The sequence below is a fragment of the Strigops habroptila genome, chromosome Z (genome assembly GCF_004027225.2).
Source record: "Strigops habroptila isolate Jane chromosome Z, bStrHab1.2.pri, whole genome shotgun sequence".
NCBI lineage: Eukaryota > Metazoa > Chordata > Aves > Psittaciformes > Psittacidae > Strigops > Strigops habroptila.
In genome coordinates this window covers 101033391-101057383 of record NC_044302.2, presented here as the reverse complement: position 1 = coordinate 101057383, position 23993 = coordinate 101033391, and the positions used below count along the sequence as shown (strand labels likewise).

Sequence of the window (23993 nt, the reverse complement as noted above, 5' to 3'; positions counted from 1 at the left end):
TACTTCCTTTCAGCATCAGGTCAATCAAAGAGCGAAGGAAAAGCCTTGTGCTCATCTATTCACTGGGCAAGATCCAAAAATTGATTTTGATACTAATATTTCAGGAGGGACAGTGTCAGATATCAGCTCCAGGACTACACTCTAAATACACAAATACATCTGGAGCATCAGTATGTGGTTGGCTGTGGGGCAGACAGTGGGGTTGGCTGAGGACCAGAGGACAATGATACCTGACATTTCCATACAGGCTATTCTTTAAAAGGAAATACAAAATGCCTAGGGCTGGAAGGAGGAGAGCCTGCAAACCAGCAGTGAAGGGATTTCAAGGCAAATCTCCACTAAACTTCAGGTTCCTGCTTTTTAAAGTCTTCGCTGGAAATCTCTGGATCAATCTCTATGGTTCTCTGCTGCTTCCTCCCCTTCTAAATTCTGCAGTATTGTTCCATTAGTTATGCATTGTCTGAAGGGATAAGACACCTGATTAACATGAATTTAAAAAGTATGATAGCAAAGCAAAGAGTAGTTTAATTGGTTTAAGTGCTAATGAGTCCGTTACTTATTGCCCTATTACTTTATTACATAGGACATGTAATAAACTCTTGAATTTAAGAAATATTTAATGAAAAATTAATGAATTCTGTCTGTCAGGTTAAGGAAAGTAACAGTTATTCCAACATGGGAATTTGCTAAGAGCTTTTTAAACCCAAGATGTCCCTAAGCAGGATATAATTAGCAGAGATGGTCCATGAGGGAATTGTCTCAGTTGGGCTGAGAGAGCTGGACCACCCTTGCTCTGCCAGAGAGGACTAGGGAGGAGTGACTGTGCAGGGATGTGTCAGTCATCTTTTCTAGGAGGTTTGTTCAGATAGAGAAATGCATTGGAAACTTTGTAAAGTCATAGATCAGTTTGGGTTAGAAGGGGCCTTAAGGCTCATCCAGTTCCAACCCTCTGCAACGGGCAGGGTCACCTTCCACCAGAGCAGGTTGCTGTAAGCCCCGTCCAACCTGGCCTTGAACACTGCCAGGGATGGGGCATCCACAAGTCTTCAAAATTTCCCTTTCATGGTCATCTAACTGTGGTTGAGATAGCATACTCATGGATCATATTAAATACTCAGATTGTTAGTGAAATGAAGTGCTCTTTCTTGATACCTCTTTTTCAATGCCTTCTCTCTCCACTCCCATTTTCAGTGAAAAGAAGAGAGATTTGGATTCCAAAGGAGTGGGATTCAGGAGTGAGTGTTAGAAGAGCAACTTAGTTTTGAGGGATCCTTTGCAGGACCGGGGTCAGTTCTGCACATCCCTCTCACTGCCCAGCAACAAAGAGAAGTTAACACTTATGAAGGAAAACTTTCTACAAGAACTTGGTAAAGGAGACATCAGTTCGGATAATGACTCTGATGACAAGTGCATTGAGACAAGCAAGAGAAACCAGACATAGGGAGAAAAAAATAGCCCCCAACACCACAAAATAGCCAGAGGCAGATCAGAAATGAAGTTTTACATAATTCTAAAAATGTAAAAATTGTGGTTTCAGGTAATAATAAATACAATAGTTTGAGTGCCATATAAAACCCAGCAATATGTTTTTGTCTATGTGACAGAGTTCAGAAAAACAGATTTTTTCATTGCTTTGCCGTTCACTTTATTTATTTCCATTGCTTTATGGCAGATCATTGCCATAAACTTTCAGTTATCAATTTTACCCAATTACAAAGTTCTACACACTGCTGTAGGAAACACTGCATCTGCTTAGTTGAGATTACTTACTCAAAAAAAGGTGGTTTTATTTTTCAGGATGATGGGATTATTTATGAAGATAAGTAACCTGCCGCGACTTCCTCTCTCTTTACCACACCTCCCAATTATAATGGTTAAAATGTAAACTCTGGTTGACTTGGAGAACAAGTAGTCTTTTTGAGGTAATCAGGCTTACTAGTGTAAGACAAGTAGACTTGGATCCTCATAAAATAAAATGTAGTACTACATAAAGATGAATAGGCTCTGTTATATATAAAAAATAATTCAGCAACACTATTTGGCAAAAGCAGTTCTCCACTAAATAAGGATTTATCTACTTCTGTCTGCTGTCAGAAACTGGATTACTTGCTGATGGATAGCAGGTGCTTCCAGTAAAAATGCAGAGATGTTTTGGTAGCTAGCTTGTTGCAAACTTCGACCTAACATATGTTGTATGGCAAGAAAGCTGTGCTCGGAAAGCACTATTAGAATAGAAAAGAGTAAAGCTAAAATCTCAAAAGTTCTCTGAGCTAAACTAGAGATTATCAAAGCTAAAGGAGCAGTTAAAATGAGAGACCAGTATGCAAACCCTTTTTATCCCTTTTTCATAGCTCAAGTAGTTAGGGATACTAAGGCAGCTAGTGCTACTCAAATTATACCAGTTCACACGAAGAACAATTCTAGCACTGTGCATACTTTATGAACAAAGCAGATACCAGATATATCACACAGATGTACTCACTGGATCCAAGAGTGAATTTTTAAAACAGCTCTCTAGAAATGCTGCTGCTCTGGAAACAAACTCAGAAATGAGCTGGAAAGGCACCATTCTCTCTTGCTCTGTCATGCCCCCACCCATGAATGAATATTTCACTACAGCCATTTAATCTAACCCTACCACCAGCCCACAGCCTCCTTCAACAGTGGCACTATTCTAAAGCCTTTTAAAATCTATATATTAATTTTCTTCCTGTTCCTTGCATGCTGCTATTTACTTTTTGAGTAGTTTGCACACTGGAGTGCGTTGCAGTCAGTTCTTTTCCAGCATATATAAATAGTTTTTTCATTATCCAAAAGGCAAGCCTTGAAACAAGAGTCAAGCATTTGGCACTGGTTCAAGTTACTGCAGCGTAACAAGAGACTGGAAACAAGACCAAGTGATTAATTTGGCATCTCATTTAATTCATTTTTATCACTTACTTGTTAACTCTGATTTTAAGCTATTGCCTTGCCCTGAATTTTTATTCCAGATTGTCAGAATAAAATACCGGTTTGTTATCATGAAACTGTACATAGAATCATAGAATGGTTTGGGTTGGAAGGAACCTTAGAGATCATCTAGTTCCAACTCTGTCAGCACTTACAGATATTTCTTCAAGCTATGGGACTGTCTTGTGCTCTCTATTTTCTCGTGAATTGAAAGTCAATGGTTCAGACAAGTGGTACTGGAGACTTTCCCCCCCATCACTCTTACCTGTTTGAGACAGAAGTGGTGTGTAAGGGACTTTCGGTTCTATTGCACTCATGGGTGGAGGTAGCAAGGGGTTGGCAAAGCTGCGGAGAGGGTGCGTAGGGCGGACGCAAGCGGTGGGGATGGTTCTGCTTGGGGCATCCTCATTGCCGGAGTGCTCAGGCTGTGTCTGCGGCAGCAAGGGTGGCTGCTGTGGTGCTGGTCCTTCACTAACAGCTGCAAGGGAACAGTCAAAAAACCCCCAAAGGACTGTTATTGATGTATATTTTATATCCCATTTCCTACTTTTATGATCATTTCCAACAGAAAGGACAGCATTAGCCTCCATCCTCCAAGAAGCTGCAGGAAATGTGCACACAGTTCCATCAAAAGTTATTGGCAGATAAATTAAACCCAGATGTTCTTCAGAGTGGCCACGTGCCATCCGAAGCTCAAAACATCTTCCTTAAAAAACCCCAAAACATAAAAACCCCAAGCATGATATTTTTATCTCCTATCTTTCATCTTTATGGGCTTTTAAATATTAAAAATCAATAAACAAATAAATACGTGTGGAGATTGAAACAAACTATGACTATGGAAACTCATTATGTTCAGCATCAAGGTACTGTTCTAGTAATAGTGGAGACAAGCTTGAGACAAAGAAAGGACTTAATTAATTTCCACACAACCAATCACCAATATTGTTTTCATTGAGACAGCTGTAACATTTAGTGTGCCAAAGCAGTAGGTTGCTGTTTTATTAGCCTATATTCACAGTCAATCCTTCAGAGATTTAAATGTTCCATGTCAACCTTCTAATATAAAAGACAGCTTCCTTATGCTCTGCACTGTTTCTTAAAAGAACCTTTCAGTGTCAGCCTCTGTCATGGACTTTCCATGCCACAAAACAGATGAAAAACAAAGAAAATAAAAGAAAACAAAAGTTCAGATAAAGAGAAAAGCACTTTATTTCTGCAGCTCTCAAGAAACTCATGTTGTGCCCAAACTATAAATTACAGGATGCATATGGTCCACAGTGTTGTCTTATATGACCAGCACCATAAAGGCAGAGAAAGGTGATTTGTGAACAGAGTTCTCTTGAAATCTATTAGGTGTAAAATCCTCTAATCCTGCAGTGTTAAATCAGAGTGTACCCTATGGAGTGTGTACAGTGAAGATGATGCTTCCAATGGAATGTAAAATGACAACAAGAAGCAGGATGAGCACGCACACATCCTGATGGCATTGGCCAGATTTATGGCATTGCTCTTCACCCAAAACTGACTCTTCCTCATGAAGAGAAATTCACTGCTGCTGTTTAGAGCAGGAAACAATCCTGTACCACATTACTTAGACTTTAAGAAAATAAACAAAGACAGAAAAAAGAATTCCAAAGAAACAGATTATTTTGTTCTGTAAGAGAACTGTAATTGGAATAAACAAATCATTAAAATCTCTTTGTGACCACTACATCTACCATGACAAGCAGAACTAGTTAAGAATTAATTACAAGGAGGACTGATTGCAAGTCTGCTGTGATACTTTACGGATGGCAACAAGAAGTTCAAAGAGAACAATCAGCCACTGGAACAACCTCCTCAGGGAAGTGGTGACTCCCCAGAATTGGACGTTGTTAAGATTCAGCTGACAGGGTGATGGGACATCTAGTCTAGGTCATGCTTTGCCTAGAAAGTTTGAACCAGATGACCCTTGAGGTCCCTTCCAACCTGGTATTCGATGATTCCATGATTCTATGATTCCCCAGGAAATAGCCTGCCATTTCTGTTTTGTTCCTACCGCAGGAGAAGACTAGGGAAATTGATTTGGAAACACCACCTCTTACCTTCTTTCCGTCACAAACCATTCTATGGTTCTGCGATTCTGTGATTCTATGATTCTTTTCCACATCCTGCGTCACGAGTGCTGTTGAGCCTTCCCTGGCACTCAGGTCTGGGGCCTCTCCTGGCCCTTCTACCAGCTCCTGTCCCATGGCCCTAAGTAGCAGCACTGGAGAAAGTTCATAGAATCATCGAATTGTTTGCTTTGGAAGGACCTTAAATCTCATCCGGTTCCAACACCCTGCCACAGGCAGAGACACCTTCCACTAGACCAAGTTGCTCCGAGCCCTGTCCAGTGCAAGTTCTTCTCTTGGTGAGAGTTCCTGCAAGGCCTGACATTATTTGTAAGCAGAACAGGGGAAAGAATCAAACTGGTTAGTGAAGAGCCTGATCACAACAGGAACCTATTTAATTTGAGTGTGATGGTGTTGTCCAATGTCTCCACAGTATTTATGCCAGCCAGAATGGCTCACAGCACAACAGTTAATCAGGCAGCTTGTGGCAGGAAACAGAAATCTAGAAAAAGCTCAACCTCTTATTGAAGAAAACAACCTTCATGACACGTAGCTATCAGAATTAGTTATACTGGGACCCAAAATGCTCCAGAGGCTCTGGTTTCTTTCAGAGCCTTCTGCAACAACCAGAACTCATTGTGTAAATAACATGTGATTACACAGCCAAGTCAAATCTCAAGGCATTTTATAATAATTAATGTCAAAGTATGTAAGTAATTACAACCTACTAAGAGGCAAAACAATTTTGAAAAATGGAAATGAGGATTTTGCCTCATTTCCACAGCCCCATTGCTTGGCAATATCACATAGATGCCTGACAAAATTGAACACCATGGATAGGAAGTCAACTACAGGATCAGACCAAAGTCAAAATCATATACTGTTTATTAAAATTTGCTTTTCTGTGGCTCATTTTCCTTGTTTTAACCTTCAAGGCTCTTTGTATTACCATGCCATTGCCCTAGCTCTGTTGTTCCATTTCCTTCCCCTGCCCAGACCTCTCTTTACTCTGAGGACTAAAATTCTCCTTAAGGTAGCCAGAGGTACTGAGGTTATTTGTAACAGAGTAAAGCAGGAATAACAGTTTAGCTCATTCCGCCCTTATTTACTGCTCACACTTCAAGAAGGTGTCGCAGTGTTGCTGCTCTAGACTACCACGGGCATTGGGATCTTCTCTCCCTTCACCTTCTCCTAGGCAAGGAAGATATAAAATAGTATGTGGGTCTCAAAGAGGTGTACATCTGAGGTACAATGTTTTCTGGAGTAAAACCTTGGCAAGGTCTTTGCTTAAAGTAAAAATGAAGCCATTTGTCTGTGCTGTTAGCCTCAAAATGTCTTTCAGCATGTTTGTCAAAGTCTGAACTTCCTATGGAGCCCAGCACTTTGATTGTGTCTTTAAGGACAGTTCTTTTGGAAGGCTTTTGACCTATTTGGAGAAAGAAATAAACCAGACACTTACTGCTACTCACCATCAAATACCTTCTTGGTATTTTCCACAGTGGTGCTCTCAGATGACAAAGCTTTATCAGCTTTACCATCTAGCATCAGTGTAATGGTCCCTGCATTAAAAGGCTATTAAATTACTGCATTACAGTATGGGTATGTTTTATCTTAAAGATTTAGTTGTAAAAGCTCGAGACCTACATAACCATTATTATATAAAAGATTTCAGGTTATCCTCCAGCTATTACTGAAGAGAAAGGTGTGATGACTCTATTAAAATTAGAAGCTAGTGTTGGGATTTAAATATTGAAGGTAAGTGGTCTAATGAAGGTATGCTTCATGCTTGAGAAGACATTTTTCTAAAGTAAGATGTGCATGCTTGCAGACATAATGAGAACCATCAATTTACAATTCACTCAAGTCCCTGCAGGAAGAGACGATGGATTGTTTATTTGAAGGATGGATGAAGACGAGCACATTGCTACTGCTGCCTGCATTCCCTACATCAATTCCTTGCCTAGCGGCCAGATATTTGCTTCATACACCTCAACAGAACTGCCCAGGAATTCTGATTATTTCTGCTGATCCAATTATTACTTTTTTTTGTTTGTTCGTTTTTACAGAAAGTAGACTCCCAGTTGGCGTTTAAGATGAAGCAGATAATACCATGCTGCATTCCAATTGTGATCTTTTGCTCTTGAATTTAGTAAAATATTTTGTCCAAGTAAAGAAAATACTATGCTATACACGAAGATGTGTTATAAAGCCCAGTAAAACCAATTAGGGTCTCATTCCTTTGGGGAAACCTTGGATAAAGCCCTACTTGAATTCTTTTTATAGGCGAGGAACATATTGAGAACAAGCTTTCTTTGAACTCCAGTAACCATGGACGCTGCTCACCAAGCAGAAGAATAAATATCTGATACAAACTCTTTTGATCTTCCCTTTGCTTTTGCATAATTGTTAGTTGGCACAGTGCTTTTAACCAGTTTAATGAATTTAAGTCTCTGAACATACTTTTACATTGTGTAGCTTTACTAAGAAGTAACACTGGAAATAGTCCCACTTGGATTTGTATCTATTCGCAGTCTGAGGTCATGAAAAAATCAATACGAATTGAAAACAAAAGGTAATAACAATTCAAAGTATGTGATCGTAGATGGGACTTAAAATGACTGAACTTTATTTCACATCTGCTAGTGACTTTCTGTGTGTTTTTGAACCTACACAGGTTGTAAATATTATATGACCAAGACTATATATCTGTGTAATTTTGACAAACCAGGATTTCATTCCTGTTGGGGTCCTTGGCTGTTATTGTAGCACAAGCAGGAATGTTTTTTTAGCATGCTTATTGTCAGGTTACTATTCTTGTGCAATTTCAGGTACATCCAAAGAATACTTTTGGGGAAAACTTAAAGAATTGCTAATCTAAAGCTGAATCATGGGAAAATGGCAGAACCATTTTTAAATGATAGGTGGTTAAATCCAAAAATAACGTACTGAAAAAACCCAAATTGCTCTGCTGTTGCTTCAGTTTCTAAAAGAAAACAAAGGAAGTGAGGGGCTAAGCAGGACCCACAACTCCGTTACAGCTCTTACTACACTTCTGTGAGGTGTTGCAACCCAGACCAGGCTGTTGAATAAACAAGACTATTTCCATTCAATCCATAATGCAGCTCCTGTGATAGAAGGGATTTAAGCTTCCCAGCTGGATAAACTCACTGCAGAGCTGACAGAAAACCAGCTCCAAGAGGAAATGTGCTCAGAAAATCTTTGCTTTAGTGCATCTCTATTTAACAGATTAACGATACATACAGTTATCTCTGTTCCATAAAACTTTTCTATGATTATCTCAAACTATTAATGTAATTGTTGTTTTATCATTCTGGGTTACACAATTTTCAGCCTTTTTTGTTAATACTAGTAAATAAAATACCTTTATATTAAAAAAAACCCCACAATGTATTTTCTGGACATCTCCAAGTTTTCATGACATAGATTATTTGGGGCAATACACTGATGAAAAATTTCCTCCCCTAAGGGTGCTCAGGCATCAGAACAGGCTGCCCAGGGCAGTGGTGGAATCACCATCCCTGGAAGTGTTCACAAACCATATAGATGAGGCCCTTAGTGGCATGGTTTATTGGTGGACTTGGCAGTCCTGGGGGAAGGCTTGGACTTGATGATCTTCAAGGTCTTTTCCAACCTGGTTGATTCTATGATTCTATGAATGGTTCCCTCTAAAAATGGTGTTGTTAGACCAATTGAAGTCTCTAGGGTTACCCACAAGACAAGTACTCTGCCTCTTCTAAAAGTATGATCAGGATGGGACGAGAACACAGTTTGCTTCTGCTGACTAGTGTGTGGATGGGGATGGGGCAGGATGGGCACGGGGCCACCTCAGTACCTCGCAAGTGAGATGTGGTTTCCTCCAGCTCTCTTCTTTTCCCACTAGAGACCGTGATGGCTCAGCACCTCTAGTAGTCATGGTAGAGTTAAAAAAGAACATCTTCCTTCTGTAAATCATGGTAAACTAGGCATGTCACCATTTCCTCCTACCTGCCATGACAACATTGTAAACAGTAGGTGCAGCTGAGCTCTGGAAAAGGCTGAAAGAGAAGCGTAGCTGTGGGAAAGATTGCTGACTAGACAACAATCACTTCATTATGGCTCAGAGATGTTTTCTGGCTGGAAAAAATATTATCTAACAGTTGTACTTTATGGCTGGTTGGGTCATCAGCAGTAGGCAAACAGGCAAGACAGCTTATTATTCAATCTCTAGCTGGGGCCTGACTCTCCTTGCCTTTTTTTTTTCTTAGTTTCCTCTTCAGTAGAACATTTGTCCTAAAGATAGGTTTCAGTGCTTGAATCTTTGGGTCAATGAAAAAAGCCTTCAGAAACAGAAGAAGGTATTCAAGCGGTATTGTCTGTGAGGCGGGATGCCAAGAATCACCCTCACTAATGACATGGCATATGATTTATTAAGGGATTGCTATGTCTTGATCAATAGGGTGCTCGGTCATGCAGTACCACAGGTAGTCTCTGTCTAACAGGAATTATTGCTGAGCATTTCTTTTTCAGACACTGCTGCAATTGGTCAAGTATCATGTGAATTTTTCACTGAGGGGTAAAACACACAGAAGAAGCTGTAGGAATGGCTCTATTATCTCTTTAACTGCTAGTTGCTCTCAACAGCATGATCATATTGAGAAAGCAGCCAAGAAATAAACAAATTCAAAGAGTTAAGAGTAATTTTGTGGATCTACCCCCATCCTCTGCTGCAGTGAGGTGGGAGGTGAGGCAGTGGAAGGCAAACCACAAACGAAGCAGATGCTTTCCAGTCGAATGCGCTGGAGGTTGACCGCTCTTCCAGATGGGCTGGCATTCAGCAGCAACAGCACTGGTGCTCGGAAAAGCTTCAGGCATCATTTTAGAAATACATTTTTATATCCTTTCATCCCTTCTCAGACTGAAAAGTAATGAACACTGACATTATATAAACCTAGTGAACTGCTTGGATGGTTCTGATAGCGTCAAGTGTCACTAGAAAACAAACACTATCTCCATGTCCTTGTCTGTGCCTTCATTTCATTGCCATAGGGGGGAAAATGTAAGGCACAGTGAAGGAAAAGCATATTCATTTGGAGGTATTTTGTATGGTCTGCAAGCTTTGAAAGTCAATAGCCTTCACCAGAGAGCACAACTGCAATGCCTCTAACAGGTTGTCATTGCACATAGTAACTGGCTTAGATAATTTATAAATACGATGCAGCCTTGATTACACAGACCTCAATGATCTGAAATAGCCATTATCCAAACAAGGCTGTCTACTGCTTTTGAATTATTTCATGGGAAACTGCCCAAATTATCTGAAATCTTCACCGCTTGAGCATTTTCAAGGCCCATCAGGTCTTCTGAATAATTAAAGCTGTGTTGTATTCAAGCTTCTTGCAGAAAACTTTTGTGTATTAGCAATCTTCTGTTAAACTCTCGAGCGTGCAGCACTTGAAAGATTCGGTCAAACCCACACCTTCCTATAGAGATCTTCCCGCAGGAAATGCCACTGGATCCAAAAGGATTTCAAAGACATTCCTCTTTATGAAAACATCATCTCCGGACTACTACATGTGTAAATCTAGCAGCTGGTTCAGGCAGAAGCTGGATGTGCCAGGGATGTGTGATTTTGGGGGTTGTGCCTAACACATTTCTCAGCAATTGTGTCCCAGACACCACTCCGTATGGTATTTACCAAGAGAGCTGCCTGCATCCCTGAAACATCAGCAGAACTAGAAAAACCTCCCTCACTTCCACAGCTGGACTTTGGATCTGGGAACCAGAAAAGCTCAGGTCTCTTTATGAGCAGGTCAAGATGATGATGGCTGAGCAAATAATTCAATTTTGTTTTCTTCCATCTCCATAATCAGGCACAGGGTAATTAATTATATTTTTATTCCCCAACATCTAATGTATGTCAAGCAAGAAACTGAACCTACTTTTTTTGTGCATGGCATTTGTGGTGGGTTTGGCGTTAATTTAAGCAGCAGATCTAAACCTGCTTAGGGCAGCAAGACACTCCAAAGAAATTGCCATCTAGCTTTGGAAGGACCTCCACAACCTCACTGAAGAAAGCGGCAATCATATACTCACAGAATGGTTTGGGCTGGAAGAGACCTTAAAGCTCATTCAGTTCCAACCCCCTGCCACGGGCAGGGACACCTTCCACTAGAGCAGGTTGCTCTAAGCCCCTGTGCCCAACCTGGCCTTGAACACTGCCAGGGATGGGGCAGCCACAGCTTCTCTGGGCACCCTGTGCCAGCGCCTCAGCACCCTCACAGGGAAGAGCTTCTGCCTAAGAGCTCATCTAAATAATTGAATTTAGGCATTACAGAATGGCATTAGTGTTATGCCTAGTACACCTGAACCCAGTTTTTACCTGCAATCCCACCACTGGATTTCAATCACCTGTCCCCCAGGACCTGTCAGAACTGACTGAAAGCAACAATCACATAGCAGGAAAAAATCAGTCATTTCAAGAAAAGTTCCCCATGGACCAGTACCACAGGTTCTCTGTGATGTGAAAAAGGTATGTGTAACAGATTGACATTAATCCGTCAATAATTCAGACTTGATATGCACTAAAGGGAGAATTATAAGAAAATATAAGCCCTCCAACTATAAGTAATATGCCAGAGTACACTCCTTAGTCTTGAACAAAGAGCAGATGGCTGTCAGTGTGGCTGGGGATTACCAGTAAATTGGGAAGGTGAGGCTGGGGGTGTTCATTCTCCTCAGATCATGCTAAGGTGAAGAATAGCCATGGGAACACACAAACCACAGATCTATAGCTCCAGAGGAGTAAATCTGAATACAGAGTTCAGTCTAGAGAAAAGACAAGTGATACAAGGACTACAGTATTCATATAAAAGGATCTGCTAAAGGAAGAAAATAAACTGTTCTCAATGCCTGCTATAACCGAATCAAGAAACAGCTGGCTCACATTTTAGCAAGGTAGATATTAAAGAAAATGTTTCTAGCAGTGAAGGCAGCTAAGCCTGGGAAGACACTGTGTGGAAAGGTCGTGTAAGTGCTATCATGATGATTTTAATGAGTGATGATACTAAATTCTGTCTTGGGATGAAGAAGAGCTCTTGAAGCCTGCATTTTTCTGGAATATCTTTATGAATAAAGCAAAGGAAGATGAAGTACAGTGAAAGGAATGACAGAGCTGCAGAGAAGGCGGGTTTGGATTAGAGATGCAGTGACTTTTAATTTTTAAGGTGTTCGTACAGACTGAAAATTGCACTGGAGTTGCTGCTGGAGAAGTGGCAGTCAGTTGCTGTCACCAAATGGGTCTTATTGTGGCTCCCAAAACGCACAGCAGCATGATATGTGCTGGCTAGAGCTTATGCATCTCAATGATAGAAGGCAACTTATTTCCAACCACTTTAACAGCAAAGAGAAGAAGAAAAGCACTGTACTGACTTCTTCCTGGTCCAAAGGTCCTGTCCATGGAGAGGGTTGGGAATGGCACCGGACGAAGGGTGAATTGTGGGTGCGGATATCCACAGGTTGGGGATGGCAGGATCCCAGGGTACTGGGCACTTTCTAGTGTTGGCACTGGAATGGCACTGACCACAGCTAAAAGGAAAGAAAGAGAGTGAGGTTAAATGAGTGCTTTCAGAAAGTTAAAACAAAAAAGTCCTTAGAGGATCAGTAGGGAACCAGAAACAACCACAAGGTACCCAAATGCTTGGTATAAAACAAGTCCCTGCCCATTGAAGCTACCTCTGTATACAGAAATATTTGGTATGCATTGGAGAACTGCAAGTGCAGCCTGCAATTAGTTATCTGTAAAATTAAATAGCTTTTTCTCTGTGTTCCAGCCATTCAGCCACATTTTGGGGAGTTCTTTAGATCCCTTGAAAAGTAAGTGAGAAGGAAGTGACCAGGCAATTTAAGGGCTTGTTTCAGTTGTCGAAACACGCGTTCCTGGTGCCATTTCTGATGCCTTAGGAGAGCCTGCTGCCTTCACCTGCTGCTCTGAGGAGTGTGGGCTCCTACAACTCTTCTGTTATGTGTGACAGCTTCACACCAGTGTCCCTGATTTTGGATGTTCCCAATGGCACAAGACCCCCATGTTTACCTATCACCTGAGGCTGCCCAGGCGTCATTCCCCCCTCAGCAATGTCAAAACCTGTAAGGAAGATGGATGACAGGTACAAGCTAAAAGTCTGAAACTGAAGTTGAGTTGTGTTGAACTTAAGTGAAACACTTTGATTTGAAAACTGGGATCACAGTGTGATGAATTTAGGCTTTTCTGAGAGTTATCTCCTTAATTTTCAACCATAATTGCTTGAAGAATGGGTGATAATAATACTGTGCAAATCATAAATTTCTTTGCATCTTTTAGGAATTATTGGAACTCTCATTAAAGTTTTTCCCAGCTAAACAATACACAGAGTTTTTTGGCTCATTGGTGATAAGGTTTGTCTTATCTAGCATCTTTAGCACATGAATTACAAACAATGCTGTAGACTTTAAGACAGTCATTACTTCTAGCTCCTACTATATCTGTTGCAGAGAGTGGCAAACTGGGCTACCTGCCCAAGGTCACACAGGAAGCCAAGATGGTGCCAAGGCTTTACGAGGATATTTTTAAGCTCTCGGCTTTCAGCAAGAGAATGCTGCACTTCCAGAAGTAATGGGCAAGTGGTGAAGAAAACTCATGAACAAATGCTAACCTGGGTGATTTGAGCTTCAGAGTTGTCTGGGTTCAGTTCATCCACTCTTAGAAGAGAATTTCTACTATTCAGGCATTTCATTTTGTCTGTATAAGACATTTTTATTGACAATATTTATAGTACTGCTGCTACAGTGACAAATATCACTCTTTATTGAATCCTATTAAAAACCAACTTGCTTTCCCAAATCCATTCCTTCGTTTGTTTTTAGTGTGTAGGTACCTAGCACTTTCATTTTTAAAATAAGACAGGATTACTATTCATTGCAGTACTCTATTGCAGAGAAGCCAGAGTAAAGCTGACATCAAACATTTTCAATAAATCTCTGCAATTTCAAGCAGATATGACAACAAATCTGTTCTGTCATAGCCTGTCAGCAATTGAATTTGCACTTAATATTGATATACTAAGACACTGAAAACAGATATTCCCTGACCAAATCATGGAGCTCCCTAAACACTGGTCTACATTTAAAATGGACTGTATCATGTAAAAAAAGCAGCACCCAAGAACAGCTTACAGGAATGACAAAGTAGGAGAGTTTGAATTGCGTTCAAGCACCCCAGAGGCTGCCAAAGCAACTGAGTCGACATGTTCATATTTCCTTGAGAAAAAGAATTGTTGTGATTTTCTGTCATTTTAAGGAGGGGGATAAACAGAAAAAACCTCCCCTTAAAACATAGCTGAAATCTATCTCCAAACTGATTTACTCTGTGAGCATTTTATTTTCATCATTCATAAGTAAAGATTACAGGCAGAAAACAGCGTACAATACTTGAATGTGATACCCTGCAAAGACTTCTTCAATTAATTTTCATTGAATCATAGAATAAACTAGGTTGGAAAAGACATATAAGGTCAAGTCCAACCAGTTTCTATGGATAGTTTACTATGATGCTTTGACTGCCGCAATATGCCAAAAGGCATGTGCTTCTGCACCTGCAGTACTGCACAATCCCACCATCAATTTTAGAAATGGACTTTTTCCATTTTCTGTTGTTTTCTTGTACCAAAATATATCATTAATTTGGTGTCACCGTTTTCTTGCCACCCTCTGCGCAAGGATTGATTTGAGATTAGAGATATATACCTTCACTTTGAAATGCCAGAGAAGGGAGCTGACCCTCAGAAGGACATGGTGTTGGGCAGGGATTAATTAAACAGTAGGGAAGGGAACGACTGGCAGTGGGAAGCCTGAGGAGCTCCTCATCACTGGTGTCTTTTCCTCTCCATATAACAGCCTTGGTATTTGTGACTCCCTGTATTTCAGTTGCATTAGAGCTGTCAAAGGTATCACCAAAACCTTATCAAATTTATCTGGTTTATGCTCCTTTCACTTCAGTAAGCAAAGGCACAGTATGGAATGTATTTGTTCTCAAAGACTGCAAATAATGATTACTGAGACAAGCATGAATACTTCCAGATTTGGTATTTAACTATTAAAAATATGCATTTTTTACTTCGGAATTGCAATGTTGCTTCTTTAATCTATTTAATCACTCACTGCTGACAATTTCAGCATCAGGCAAACGGAGAGAAATTAATTAAAGCATCTAATCTGACAAAGCCTCAGTTTTGTCTTCTGGGAAAAAAACAACCATATTCAGCATAACTCAGCCTGCACAAATGCACAAATAAGACTTTTATAAATCAGAGTTTAATTATTTGCAAACAACTGTAATATGCTGTCGTTGTAGATTAGATTGATATTGTTGTAAATATAAATAAAAAGACATCATTCCTCAAAATGCATCATTTGACTGTAAGAACTAAATATATTTTCGAGCATTTTTAGCTATAAGCTGTTGAACAGCTTCTTGTTGACTTAACTAACACTGCTATTGACCCATTGTAATTACGATTGATTTGTTTCTGATTTTGCTTACACCATTCCAAGTCTACTTGTTTTCTTGGACTGCTGTCCTCCTTCAACCCACAGAGAATCCCACTGAAAAAAGGGCAAATTGTCTGACTGTGAGATTAGTGGGAACATGTCCCAGGACATGGCCAGGTGGTGTAAGAGGTTTCTCAGCCTCATCCCACAGGTCTGTCTTCCACATCATGAATAGTGTGGAGGCTGAAATGCAGTGATATGCCCAGCCCAAGGTGTGAAGAACTGGAATTCAATCTCTCCCAGGGCACCTGGGTACTGAGGCTGACCAGCATGACCTGAAACACACTCATAGCAAACACAAATTAGAGGAATCAATGCTAGCTTCTAGTAAGTAATTTCCCGAACAAAGCCATGGTAGGTTATTCCCTCTCCTTCATTCAGTTCCTTCTATTATTTTTCTTTTGTTTAATATATCATTTGTGATGTGCCCTTCCACAAACCTACAAATAGGCACTTATATTTAACCATCAAGGCTAGAGAGAAATCTTGTGATGGAATGGATTTCTGTCGGTATATGTTCATTTTAACTTAACCCAGACTAATCACATAGATGCACCAATTCCTGTAGATTTTTGATCAGATCTATTTTGTGAGATCAGCGGTAGAACTTCCAGCTCAAAGGTGAGAGCTACTGAGACATTGATCACAGGGCTCCTCAGTGGAAAGGTGGAGACCCAAAACCTCACCCTTCATCGGAAACTTGATGAGTGCCAAACCTCCTCTCTGGTGCATGTGGGCTCTCACCTATATCTTTCCTGTGCTCAGCTGTGAAACAAGGTCATATCAGATATTTTAATAAGGTCTGCATGATGGGAGAACCTACCTAACGCTCTCCAGCCTTCTTGTATTTGTAGCGTACTTTGCTGCTTTGAAAAAGATTCATGTAATCTATGAAATTTGTTCAATGATAAACGCTCTGTGGTCACAAAAATTTAACTCCTATTAAAAACATCTTTTTTCCTTATTTGCTTGGCTTTATAAGAGAGCTGCTCCGTATTAAAAAAGCATATAGTGTGTGGGCAACTAATAGAGACAAAAAATACAGCAGAAACTGCACTAATGTCCAATGGATCATAATTATTGATAATAATAATGATATTAATGATAGTAATGGTAATAGTAATAGCAATAGTAATAACAATACTAACAAAACAATAATAATAATAATATTATCACAATTCACATCTGCCTATTGCACAGTCTTCTGCTCTGTCAGCTTAAACTTTTACCCCTGTTTTTGAAGTTTTATAGTAGGGAGGCAGAGGGACTTCTCCATCACTATCCATCTGGTAAAATAGAAACAATGACTGTTTAGGCTTAGCCAAGGCTGAGTCTAGCAGAAATATGATTCATGAATTCTCTCTGTAGTTTTTCCATGGACGTGTTGTAAAGCTCTGGCAAGCTTCCAGGCCTTTTATTATTTGTCTGTCTTTTTTTTTTTTTGAAGATGTTGAAAACATTGCTAATGCTATTTAACTTTATGAGGCATAACTAGATCATATTTGAAAGATTGTATGAGATCTTCAGACGGGTGAGCACAGCTTGGGGGTGCAGAATGGGGCTGGGGGAAGATGCTGGAACTCACAAGGGTTGTTTGGTTGTGAATCCATGGGGATCATGAGCTTGGCACGGGTGGCTCTGCGGGCAGCAAGTGAGCGCTCTAACGTGGACATGCTGCTTCCAACATCTTCTGTCTCAGGACCTACAGAAAAACAACACAATAGCTCAGCTGAAAATGATGTAAATGAATGTTTCTCTTCACCCTATATCTAGCAGAAAGATAAATAGGTTTTTTTTTTTTAGAATTCAGTTATTTTAACCGATCATTAAGCACCACCTGCAAAGAGCTGCACAGACTATTCTGGCTGCCTTTTCTGAATAGAAATATTGCTTGTATTTTTCTGAAAGAGAATTAAGATATCATGTCCCCTTTCTCTTTGTCTCCAAAATTATCTTGAAAACCCCATTCTCTTCACAAAAATATGACATTTTCTTGTAGCTTCCCTGTTAAAAACTTCTTCAAAATTTCAAGTATCAAGACCAGAAAAGGCTGCATAAATTCAAGTATCAAGACCAGAAAAGGCTGCATAAATTCAGGTACCTAAAAAACCTGGCAGTAAAGAAATGGTCTTTGAAATATATCTGAAGGATGTAAATGACCTTCCTTGTGAGATGCCATGAAGTCCCATGTCCTGACTGTCCAGGAATCCATGGTGGCTCTTTCAAACTGTGCATTTTAGTTTTTTTAGAGAAACCGGGGCATATGAATGATGTGCCTGGATCCGCCCTTTGTTTGGTCCTGGATCACAACTAGCACATCTAGATCAGAGAACTGAGCTACGCTGCCTAACGTCCAAATCAACTCTTCCAGTAGCTATAGAAATTAGATATTCTGTTTAAGTATTGAAAAAAGGATGCTCTAGTTTAGTCAATATAGGATATTTTAAGAATTATAGAGAATACACTTGTCAGAAAGAAAGTGTCAGAAATTTGCCAGGGTAAAAGCTGTATTTCTGTCTTCCATATATATTAACAACATATATGTTCATACCACATATGAACCTGATAACTGAAGTCAGTTTAATACTGTCATACAGTTATGCTTAATATTCACACAGAATATTCATCTCTGATGTATCCAAGAAAACACATATTCCTTAAAAAACAACAAAAAAAGATTTGCCTCTTTTTCTCACTACTTTTTTTTTTTCCAAAATCATTCTTCTCTGAATTGCAGGACTAAAATGCCAAGTCTTCTATCGATGGCCATTCAAAGAGCTAATTGCTAGTGAAAAGCCAGTATTTCAGACTGGGAAGAAACATAAAGGCATTTATTTATGGTCCAAGGCATTTACACATAAAATATCTAGCCCACCCTTTGTCATTAACTTGTTCATATGCTGTGATGACTTCCTGTCATGCACTCGATTGCAAGTGTATTGCAATCAATGGAGCTCTCATATTGATCTTTCTGGGCCCCGGATAAGCTCTCCTGGTCATCAGCAGTATCTCTTTAGGCAGAGGGAATCTTCTGGTTATGCTTTGCCAATGTCTAATATAGCAAGGACCTTTGTATTAAAAAAAATAGAAATCATTGTCACAATTATCTTCATAAACAGCAAACTATCAGCCCAAAACACAATGCCAGGAAAAAAAAATGAGATCCATTTAGAAATTTGAAAACTGTTTCTTTTCAACTTTTCTTTCCTTGTGAGAATAGGAGCTACGGATAAGGGACAAAAACATCAGAGAAAAGGCACCTTCTTTACTTACAGCCCCAACCAGTATTCTGGAATTATTTCACTCTGTTTCCCACAGATGATGAACTCAAGACAAGTATGTTTCTGTTTTCAACTTCTGTGCTGTGTTTTGCCTCCCATCCCTCTCCGTACGTACCACCAGCCTCTCCCAAGATTTTCTATCATGGTGGTGGAAAAGATGTTATCAGCTAAAAAGAAACCTGTGATGTGCTGTGTGCACTAAGGTTAAAAAAAGGAGGAGGAAACTTCTCTGAAACCGCATTTTTCTTACAGAATTTCCTTCTTCGTATCTGTAAGTTTTCTCCGTCTGCCTGGCCCAAATCCAGCTCCTGATCTTCTTTGTCATGTTCTCCCTCTTCTCCCACTTACTTCTCCATGTCCCCTTTTTCCTCCCCGTTTTTCTTAGCATGGTATGCAAATTCAATAACATTTGACTTTCAGTTAAATTCCTGAACTTTTGAAGTTAGAATGGAGTAAAACCAAAAACCAATGGGATTTCTCCTAGTCTGAAACCACGACAAAACCCATCTCTTCTGGCAGCCGTAGCAAAGCTGTCAATTTTTCCAATGTCATTCTGGATCTTGCCAGATTTATCCCTCTGTTAGAGACTCTGCATGTGGGTCTAAGGGCACTAACCATCAATATCAAGTTAATTTAAAGAAAAGTGATATGCTGGTGATGAAGAATAAAACAAATTGGAGTACACGGGATGGGGTTGGACTAGATGACCTTTAAAGATCCTTTCCAACCCAAACATTTCGTGATGCAATGATTCTAATTTCCCCCAGTCTACAAGTGAAGCCCAACCACTTTCTGCCCCTCCTGCCCCCAGAGCCCCTCACCAGGCTGTGTGGTGCTCTTGCTGCCCAGTTGAGTTTCTGACTGGCTGTGGCTGACAGGGGTGATGTCCTGGCAGCTCTGCATTGGTGAGTCCCTTCCTGCAGGGTCTGAGCCTGCTGGCTTCTCAATGTTCTTCATTTCCATCTCCTCATGGTGTATCCACAGATCTGGGGGTCTCAGGTCCTTCTGGCTGCCCTTCCTCTTACCAGCACTGTGGGTTGCACGTTTCCTGCAGCAAAGGAAGATCAAAATTGTCGCTCAAGAATGTTTTTCTCCTTCATGAGACCAAAAGAGTGATTTCTCCTCCACTGGTGTCTTTCTAAGGAACCCCTCTGGTTGTGTCCTTCAAAGGACAGCAGTTATCTCTGCATGGTCCTCTGCTTCCTGGAGTTTACTCCAGGAGGTGGTACTGGAGCTCAGCAGAGTGGGTCATTTTTTGTAGAAATTGAGGAAAACCACTCTTCTTGGATCAGAAGAGAAGCGGCTAGTCTCATCTTGGGATACGCAGCGCTTATGGAATGCCTGCATCTAAATACAGTGAATGAAAACTGCTGAGCCCATTCCTGCAAAGTTACACACATTTTACACCCTCCATGAATGCATGCAACTTCTGTTGTATTTATTTAAATATACACTAAACCACTATTTTTCATAGAATCATATCATAGAATGATTTGAGTTGGAAGAGACCTTAAAGCTCATCCAGTTCCAACTCCTGCCATGGGCAAGGACACCTTCCACTAGAGCAGGTTGCTCCAAGCCCCTGTGTCCAACCTGGCCTTGAACACTGCCAGGAATGAGGCATCCATATTATTATATATATATTATTAGGAAATAAACCCTTTGTCTGGTACATTTTAAAATAATAATAATAGTAGTAATAATAATAACAACAACAACTCACAGAAATCCAAGGTAGTACTTCCCAGAGCAATATTAACTCTGCTTTCTTTGTGCCTAGGTATTACATTATGCTCTCGTACCAGTAGGTCATCTCCTGTGGGGACCACACTGTGCCATGAGGGGATGGCACTGCTGCACCGCTTTCCAACTTCCCCTCAACTATACAGTCTATTTATAACAAAATACGGGTGATTTTCTATTCTAAAGAAAAGATAGGCCCCTTAAATATGGCACACAAAGCCTAATTTACAGCTGTAGAGAAAATCTTGTCAGAAATCTATCAAATTAAATAACTCTGAAAGAACAGTTTTTCTGGCTTATTGTTACCTTTTTTTGCTCAATAATCGAAAAGTACTCTTACCACAGTTTTTTCCCTTTGTATATCTCAAAGTTATTTGTGAAAGGAAAGTAATGTAACTGTCCCAAGTGGAAAATTGGAAATACTTAGGATACACAAAAAACTGCAGGCAAATATTTTCAAGTTATGTGCACTTTCAGGTAACAAAAAATGACAACCTTGATTTCCAGGGGCACCAAGTGTTCTCAGCTACTCATTACCTCTGTTATATATTTACCCTGAAACACCGCTGTGCACCTCCTGAAGGGAAGGGGTTTTTTTCCCCAAATACATGGAAAGTAATGCAAAACGTCTTGCTGACATCCCTAGGACTCACACCTTGGGTATCGTCTGTGTAGGTGTGCTTGGATACCTGCCCTTCCTGTCTTGGCAGGCATTGTGGAAGATGCCATGGGATTATTTTACCAGACAAAAGCCTGAGGAAATTTTAAACTTTAAGAAACTCCAATTATTTGAATCAATTTCTCAGCCTGGCCTTGAAAGCAAGAGATGCATGTTACAAATGCATGCATCACCAAATACTTTGCTGTCAAGAGAAGGAAGAAACACATCCTATAATGTAAAATATCACTGAGGGCACAGTCCTTCCCCAATCCCAGAAGCTGATGGCAATGACATTTTACTTCAGCAGAAATATCCCAGTCCTCAAACTGCTTCCCTTAAAGGCAGAAATTGTTTTAGGTCCTTTGACTGGTCAGTACCTCAAAATCTCTTCAAGAGTCAAAAGATTAATTTTAAAAGACGATCTGGAAAGTCAGATCTAGAGGCTGGGGTTGTTCAGAGGTTTTTGTTTATAGCCCACAGAAAACAAGAATGTTGGCTAATGGTCATAATTATTTCCTGTGTTTAGTCTGTTACTTGGTAATTTTCAAAACTTAGTAACTGAAAATGTTAGTGTTTCAAAGAGCAGGAATAAAGAACACAGAACAAAGACAGTTCTTTAATACCTTCTTGCACAGATCCTAGTATGCCTGGCACAGATCCTAGGTCATGATTTATGCCACAAGAATAATTATGAGCACTTTCTTTCAAACCTTAATGTATAACCTGCCTGAAGTTAAGATGTAAAGTTGCTCTTGCTGTCTTGTTCAAAAAAAGACCATAATTTTGGTCTTACTTTCCTCACTTTGGGATACAGCAGCTTTTTTGCCACTTTCAATTGGAAAGAATTCATTTCTCCAGGCTTGAGCTAAGCAAGAGAAATTTCAGCCCCAAAGTAATTTTATGCACAACTCAAAATAGGGGGTTATAATGAATGTGTCATTCCAACCATAACTACAAAACTGCTATAGCAATGATACCATTTAAAAATCTATGCAATGATCTAGCTTGGTTTGCATTGTTTTTTCTCACAAATTATTGATGTTCTGACAGCCTGTGATTAGCAAATTGAATCAGAGCCAGGAATGCATAAGAAAATGGCATCAATAACAAATGAAAATAAATCCTCCCCTGGAATATTTTGTTTATGCAATGAAGAAGTTGAGTTTCAGCTTCTGAGAATGCATCTACCTTCCATTTCAGGGGGAGGCAGGATCCTTGCTGCACCAGAGAGCACATTGTATCTATAGAATAATATATCTTTAGAATGTAGAAAGTCATAAAAGCTTCAACATCAGTTTCAAACCTCAGCTGCAGCAAAGGAAACTGATACTTTGGAAGTTCATGTTGAGATTTATAATGGGATTCCATTTTATTATTGGAGCGGGGATTGGGAAGACAAGGAGCTTTGAATTGAAAAAAAAAAATCTCAAATTGCAGCATTTCTGTTGTTGTTCAATAATTTTACAATATGAAATGAATCCTTGCATACCATAGTTCTATATATATTTTTTTTCCTAAGGATAGATCCAAAAATAGACTTCATTTCTGACCTTAAAGTATATATTATGGTCATGCAATCTTGGTTAATGATAGCAGAACTTAAGCTGTACTTTTGAAATAAATAAAGCCCCTGGAGTGGAAACTCTAGTTATCTATTTCTGCATTTTCCAGCACAACCCCGGCTGGGCAGTGCCTCCAGCCATTACACAGCATACCCACATAGGTCCTAACAATATACACATGCTAGGCTAATCGTTCAAATACTCCAGAGTAGGATTACTCTTCACTGCTTTCATTTTGCAGTTACATTACCCCAGAGAAAACAGTTAAGTTTATAGCAACTCGGCCTAGTTTATTTGTTTAACAACCCCTGAAGACGTCTCTATCTGAAGAGCTCAGAAATAAACTGTTCTCCTGGGCAAAACAAGTTTTTGCTTGTAAAAAACCACCCTGGGTAACCATCCTGCCGTGGTCCAATCAGGCATCTTTTCTTAAGGAGCAGGGGCTCTTTTGGAGGCAGGACACGGAAACAACAGCCCCTGAGCAATAACCACACCGAGCTCCTGCACTGCTGTTTGCAAAAAGCTTTGAAGATACACACTGATAAATGAGAACATTACTTCATCTTAATTATCCTTCCAATGCATGAGTGAGTATTTTAGATTTTCTGCTCTTTACTCTTCACCTGGCAAAACCGTGCACTTTGCCTTTTGGGATGTATTAAGGGAAATTCAACTCATATAGAGGCCCTGTACAAAAACCGAAGGATACAAAACAATTCTTTCTCTAGAAAATCTCCCCAATGTTTACAGATGGAAAAATATTTAATTTTGACCTCTTTATTTCCTGCCAGCCATCCTACAAAGCTGAAACCAGTACCTGTCTCTGCTATCATCTGGCTTCAAGGTCCTTTCCCCCAAGGTTAGATCCTGCCTCATGCCACTGTGCAAGAGATGGGGCAGAGGGCACTGTTAATGAGCTACCCCAGAATGGAGCTAATGAGCTCCCCCAGCAGGGATTTAACAAGGCACCCCTGCATGGAGGGTACACAGAAACCCAGGAACATCTCTAGACAACACAGAAGTGAAATATGGCAGCTCTTTAGCGGCTGGCAACTCACTCCCCATTCATTTGAATTTGATTACACTTTTGTTAATACCTCCCCCGAGCCTTCCTAAATGT

At 40.0% G+C, this 23993-nt stretch overlaps 1 protein-coding gene across 1 annotated transcript in view; it reads right to left on the bottom strand.

The window, feature by feature from the left end:
• DCC (DCC netrin 1 receptor) overlaps positions 1-23993 on the bottom strand; it is a 594156-nt gene that overhangs the window by 16370 nt on the left and 553793 nt on the right. The window contains exons 24-27 of the mRNA XM_030470251.2: positions 19729-19955; positions 17212-17328; positions 12474-12629; positions 3215-3427 (exon numbers count right to left, since the gene is read on the bottom strand). Coding sequence (XP_030326111.1) covers positions 3215-3427; positions 12474-12629; positions 17212-17328; positions 19729-19955 — 713 coding nt within the window. The remainder of the gene's footprint in view (positions 1-3214; positions 3428-12473; positions 12630-17211; positions 17329-19728; positions 19956-23993) is intronic.